Source organism: Neolamprologus multifasciatus, chromosome 17 (assembly GCF_963576455.1).
Source record: "Neolamprologus multifasciatus chromosome 17, fNeoMul1.2, whole genome shotgun sequence".
Lineage (NCBI taxonomy): Eukaryota > Metazoa > Chordata > Actinopteri > Cichliformes > Cichlidae > Neolamprologus > Neolamprologus multifasciatus.
This window is the reverse complement of record NC_140455.1, coordinates 7260599-7266715: the sequence shown is the minus strand read 5'-3', so window position 1 is coordinate 7266715 and position 6117 is coordinate 7260599. Positions and strand designations below refer to the sequence as shown.

General features: G+C 38.3%; 1 protein-coding gene across 1 annotated transcript; it reads right to left on the bottom strand.

The window, feature by feature from the left end:
• On the bottom strand, positions 1-4571 carry c17h1orf52 (chromosome 17 C1orf52 homolog). Its single transcript, XM_085138876.1, has 3 exons — positions 4146-4571; positions 2369-2579; positions 1-1707 (listed from the first exon to the last, which is right to left on the bottom strand). The coding sequence occupies exons 1-3, from the start codon at positions 4440-4442 to the stop codon at positions 1553-1555; spliced, it is 663 nt and encodes a 220-aa protein (XP_084995002.1). The 5' UTR covers positions 4443-4571; the 3' UTR covers positions 1-1552.
• Positions 4572-6117: the final 1546 nt, after the last annotated feature.

The following is a 6117-nucleotide window of genomic DNA, read 5'->3' as shown; positions in this document are numbered from 1 at the left end:
TTAAATGACTCTTTTCAATAAACAATTTTATTGCCTCAATGGTTTATGTTGCCCAGAAAGCTATAAATATACCGTAACTGTTCACACTGAATTCAGAGAATTGCTGGAAGAAATAAAAGATCCACAAAGAAATACTTGTTCCAATACTCGACGTAGTCTAAATAAACATGTAGGAGGTTATTTCCTGTTGTAGTCCCTGGTACATGACACTGAATCAACAGTTTGAATGGAACAAGCACCTCAAGAAAACTGAGACGACACAAACTTCCAAATCAAAGATTACCACTCCCTTTTTGACAGACACGACATATATACACAGCTCCTGATTGTAATTTGAGTAGCCAGCATTTATGCAGTCACACAGCTGACCTCACCATAAACATTGATGGAGTTTCAGTGTAGCCTAAAGGTGACATCTAGTGGCCATAAGCAGGAACAACAGGGGAATGGTGCAATTTCAGATTTCAAAGAACAACACACAATCATATTTTGGTGGTGAATGGGCAGTGAGTATACAACACAAAACAAAGTACAGACCAAGTTACCCACCACAGCCAAACATCACTGTTATTATACTTAATTAAATTTATAAAACAGGAAGTAAACACACTTACAGGTCAACATGTTTTGGCCTTCAGGCCTAATGGCTATGACTAAAAACGATAATTGAAGTCCAGCAGAGTCAAACAAGAACAATCTCACAACGTTAATTGTTTGGAAATGATCACTTTTGTACAGCTGTGATATCCTTTATCATTGTGCCTTTAAAATACCCCCTTAGCTTGTTATTAAGTCCAAAATCACAGCTGTTAGTCTTTAGCCTTTGCAATGGGGCCATCAAATGATGTTTTTTGATATTACATAATATACAGTGCTTAAAAGATTTATTAGACCACTACCCAGTGTAAGGCTTATACCACAGCTCCCCCAAATGAACGATATTGGAATTACCAAAATCATTTTATGTTTCTGTAACAGGTAATCCATCTTTATTCTGAATTATATTTTTAGTGCTAAACACATAACTATTTTTTCCAGCAATTTTCAAACTATTTTACTGAAAAGCAGAAAAAACCCAGTAAATTATTATTTTTGATTAAGATGCCACCTCAAAGTTGCACTCCTGAACAGAAACAATGGTGTCAGAGGTTTATAATTTGGGCCTAGTAGCGGGATCGATCATTTCTGACTTGTCATTGTAGTTCAGTGTGCCGGCTCAGATTTGGGTATAAAAGTGTGAATTCAGTTTGTCATTTGTCTAAAAAAACTACAACAAGTTTGAGCTTTAAACAAGTTTTTGACAGATGTTCTTGTGCTTATGGCAGCTGGTCTGATAAATTTAAGCACTGTTAACAATGTTGCAAACTGAATCAAATTAAAAAATTCTTATGTGCTCACAGTCTTGAAAAAACAAACTACTGCTTCAAATTATAACATGTACACACAGATAAAACAACGCTCTATGATTGCATGCTCTAATGCAGTGAATGCTCCCTGCTGATGGAAAAGATTTAAATTGCAGACAATTTCCTGGGTGCAGAAAGTTTGGTCCTCACTCAATCTTTTGCCTGAGGATCCTTTTCTCTTCTTCAACAAAGTTCTTGTCAGACGTGGCTTGTCCAAAGTCCCTCTTCCTCTTCTCCTTCTGCTGGAAGGTCTCCACTCGCCGTTTCTTGGCAGACAGCCCTGGCTTCTCTGACTCCTCATCTGATCAGCAGATGACGAGTTGGATGGGTTTGGGATTTTGTAGAGGGACGGAGAGTAAAACATAATCTTTATTATTATTTCTCAACAGCACATTGTTTAAATAAACAAATCCAAATTTTTCAAGCAGGTGCAAAGCAGAAAGCAGAGCAAACGGCCTCATTATTTTACTGTAATGCACTCATTCGTTACATATAGTTGGATGGAAATACGTAGGTGGAATGGTGCAGCTGATATTATGCTTCACATCTTTGGGTATTGATTAAAGACACAAAGACTGGCCTGAAACAGATGTTTACATTTATAATCTGATACTTTTATTTAGTTTTTGGTATTATTTATTTCACATTTTTGTGGCAGCAAATCAAATAAATCTTTGTTAACAACTTCCAGCTCTTGAAGTCCAAAAATCCTCACACACAACTTTTTCAACATATTGAAAACGTTAACACAATGTTCACCTCTAGTATCTACTGTATTGCCCTTGTTTCATTTCCATGTAGTTCTTTTGCTTATCACAAGTTCATACTTTCTTGCTAATTTGCCAAATTATCAAATAACATAGGATTAAATACACATCAAAATTTATTGGGATTTTAAAGCCTGTGGGTATTGCACACCGGTATAAAAGAGCTGTGATGAGGAGAATGAAACTGAAACTCACCAGAGTCTGACGGTTGCTCTTCTTCAGGTAGAAAACGAGCTTTGCCTGTATAAGCTTGCGGTGCGTCTTCGCCGTTGTCCTCGTACACATTGGACCACTTTATAGCCATGTCCATTCCAGGGGGAGGTCCTTTCTTCTTCTCTGGCTCTGCAGTGTAACTTTCAGGCGGGGGCACGGCATTTGTCTTCCATGGCTTAAATTCTCTGGCAGCCTTCAAGGGGAAAAAAAAGTGGAAAATTGGTTTAGAGAAAGTCAAACAGCAAAGGTGATCATAGCTAGTCTCCATAAAAGATGCAAGACAGTAAATTCTCTTTAAAATAAACAAGAAATATAACCATTATAATATGTGAATCACTCAATCACTTTATAATGTTCACAGTAGATATATATTGACTTGTTAACACTGAGGTTATGGCTTGTGGTGTTGCTGTACTGCACTACGTTATAATGAAAAGTCTTCCTAACATCGTTTCTATTGGCCTCATTCACTTGCAAACAGAGAAGACAGAAAAACATCTTTCATGCACCAGAATGACATCACACATGTGCAAGACTGTGGAAAAGTCTCAAGCTACACCTCAATTCTTTAGATGTTGCAAAAGATTTACAGCGATTTATTGGAACATGTGCAAACACAAATCAAAATACGGCATGCAAGTCAAAAACGATGCTGAAAAGCATCAATATTAGACAACTTTAGCTTCCTTTTAAATTCTTTAAGTAGCCTAAAAGGATAGTTTTTCAGGTTTCTTGAAGTCCACATCAAAACACGATGGTTATGACTGTAGACAGTCACTATTGTACCTCTCTCCTGACCACCTCCAATTTAAACCAAGATTTTCAAATGTACTTTCATCCCTCCCTGTTTTTCAGTCCAGTTCTTGTGTAATCTGGCAAACCTCAACCTTTTCTCCTCCTTTCCTTCATTAAGAATGGCTTCTTGACAGCAACCCTTCCACCGAGACCATTTCTGACGAGGCTTCGGCAAACAGTAGATGGACCAACTACAGGGCCAGATTTATCTCTCAGGTCTTGTGTCAGGCCCTTGGTGGATTTGTTTTCCTACTTCTTAAGAAAACAATTTTCAGATACAGTTCATCAGCTGTAGATAATGCCTTTCTTTTTTGTTTTGTTAGACTTGCCACTTATTTGAGTGGCCTCAGCTTCCACAGAGTTTTTAACAACACTCTGCACACCATGCCATCACATTTTTAGCTCTTTGGTAATCACCTTATTGGTGCAAAGATACTATTTTATACTGTCAACCTGTGCACTCACCTGGGCATTTTCATAGGGTCATCCGAATAAATTAACAAATAATATGGTTTTTCAACAGGCTGATCGTAAAAAAGTGCCTAAAAAATCTATTTAAAATCGGTTCTTTGCCAAGTTGTCTGTTAACTGTAGACACAAGATTGGTTCATCCGCTTATGACACACCTTGTTTGGAAGAACTATTGCTGAAGACCACTTAGAAAGGCTCTATGGAAGTAAATTATGAGGAAATGAATATGGCTCAATACTTCTGCACAGCCTGTACATATCAATATCGTTACAAAAGTCTGATAACGTCTCTAAACCTCGGCAACCACGGCAGACAGAGCTACACTGTGTGCATCAGCTAGCAAAGAAACAGCGGCCACTACTGGGCAGCCTGAGCTAGCACAGGTCAAGCCGATAATCTGCTAATTGTGGCTTGTACAGTGTTTACACTCATCTAGCACATCAGAGCGTGCTTGCTGTGGTCATATTAACTGCAGTTCAACATGTATTTGTACCTCCTCCGGGGCTTTGACCGTCAGGCTGTCCCAGTCTATTTGCTTATTCAGCGGGTTATAGAGGAAAGTGGGTTTGGACACGGAGCGAAACAGCTCGTCGGGTTTGGGTAACGGAGCTCCGCCGGCATCTCGCTTGGTTCCCGGTAGAGAGGACCGAGCGCTCCCCTCGCCTTCGGTCCCCGCTTTCTTCTTTCGGCTTCCCTCCTGGTCGTCCGAATCGCTGTCGTTGCTGCTGTCGCTCAAATCGTCGTAGCTCGAGAAGAACCCCAAAGAGCCCGTCTTCTTTTCTTCTGTCATTTTTCTGAGGCTACAAATATTCTATTAAGGAACAAGATATTGCTGTAAAACCCACGCGAAAATGACGCTAGATCCGCTGACCCTAACTTCTTCAAGATCTACTCCATTTTGAATGAGCCTCCAAAACAGTTGTAAAGCGAGTAGATGGTGTCGTAAAGCCTGTCGTGAAGCCATTTCCTAGCAGGCTGGTGGTAATTTGCAATTCGACCAAAAGAAAATAATCTTTCCGTCAAAGTCTTTCAGTATTTGGAGTTTATTTTAATGTTAAAATTGTTTCTGTATAATATACTCAGTCACAGTTATTATGTAATTAAATACAATTAATGGGCTGTTGTTTAAGCTCCATTTTTCCTCTTTTTGACAGAGAATTTCTGCCATCTGCTGGAGACATTTGACAACTGCAGCCTCCGTACCGCTTAAAAAAGGGAGGTCTCCAGCTGAGGTGCCAGAAAGTGAACGTGTTCCAAACAGTGAATGTCGATGTTTCTGTTTGGCTTTATTTATTATTATTTATTTATTTAATATAAAAAGGAACAGGATATTCAAAGGGATATACACAAAATTACCTGTTTTGCAAGTATCTTTCTGACTCTGCGTTATTATACCTACTTTGTGTTACAGGGTCAGTGCATTTTAGGCCTCTTAAGATATCTTTATAAAATATGCAATACTTGTGTCAATGTCTTGCATTTTCTGTCGTCTCATCTTGCTTGAAAAAGACACTTCAAATGTAGGTGACACTTTAAAAACATGTTTTTACCTGCATATATAAAAGATACGCAAAAGTCAATTTCTCAAAACTGCAGATTCTAACCCCAGTGTTCTTTATTGAAATGTGTTTGACAGATTATAGGCCAACAACTCATTCACAACGGTTTAAATACAACCAATTTTACATACAATATTCAACTATAACTATAAAGAGTGATTAAATAGACTGAATTCAAGAACACGTAAGTCCATCTATCTGACCATCTTCATCAGTTCTTACAGTACATATCGTGCACCTGAATGTGTCCTCTTGCTCTCTCTATTATTCTTTCCTATACGATAGTTGCCCTGTGTCTCTCTATTTCATCTCCACCTTTCTCCTTCACTTATTCTCTGGGGAATATTAAATTCTGCCGCTTTTCACAGAGTAAACGTCCGTGTCATAGATATATCTGACAGCTCAGGTGGAGCACACGGTCCATCCAGAGGAGGGTAGCTTTATTGCTAAGCATTCAAAAAAAACAAACCCCTGAAATCTGTGTTACAGCTGACCTGCACCGTTTGCAGTAGAACACGAAACATTATTTGCCGTCAGGTCCTGACCCGTCTGTGCATTGTTAAGTTATGCAGTAAACGTGTCATGTGCTTAAATGTGCACATCCAAGTTTCCCCCCCACTACATGCCTTCTAATGCTAGATATCTATTAAAATAACTATATATACTGCAAGATTGATCATAGCATTCTGACTTTACTTGTCAATATATAGCTGTCAGATAGATCAGATTTATGCCTTAAAAAAAAAAAAAAAAAAAAAAAAAAAATATATATATATATATATATATATATATGTGTGTGTGTGTGTGTGTGTGTGTGTATGTGTGTAAAAAATAGCATATGTAAAAAAAAAAAATAATAAGCTCACAACATCGAACCAAACCTCCTGACCCACACTTCAACCACCT

Bases quoted from the DNA above. Each gene is read 5' to 3' on its own strand.
- c17h1orf52 (XM_085138876.1), bottom strand. From the start codon at position 4,442: ATGACAGAAGAAAAGAAGACGGGCTCTTTGGGGTTCTTCTCGAGCTAC. The intron at 2,580-4,145 runs GTACAAATACAT...TTCCCCTTGAAG, and splicing joins CGGTCAAAGCCCCGGAGGAG to GCTGCCAGAGAATTTAAGCC. The intron at 1,708-2,368 runs GTGAGTTTCAGT...TCTGCTGATCAG, and splicing joins AGAGCAACCGTCAGACTCTG to ATGAGGAGTCAGAGAAGCCA.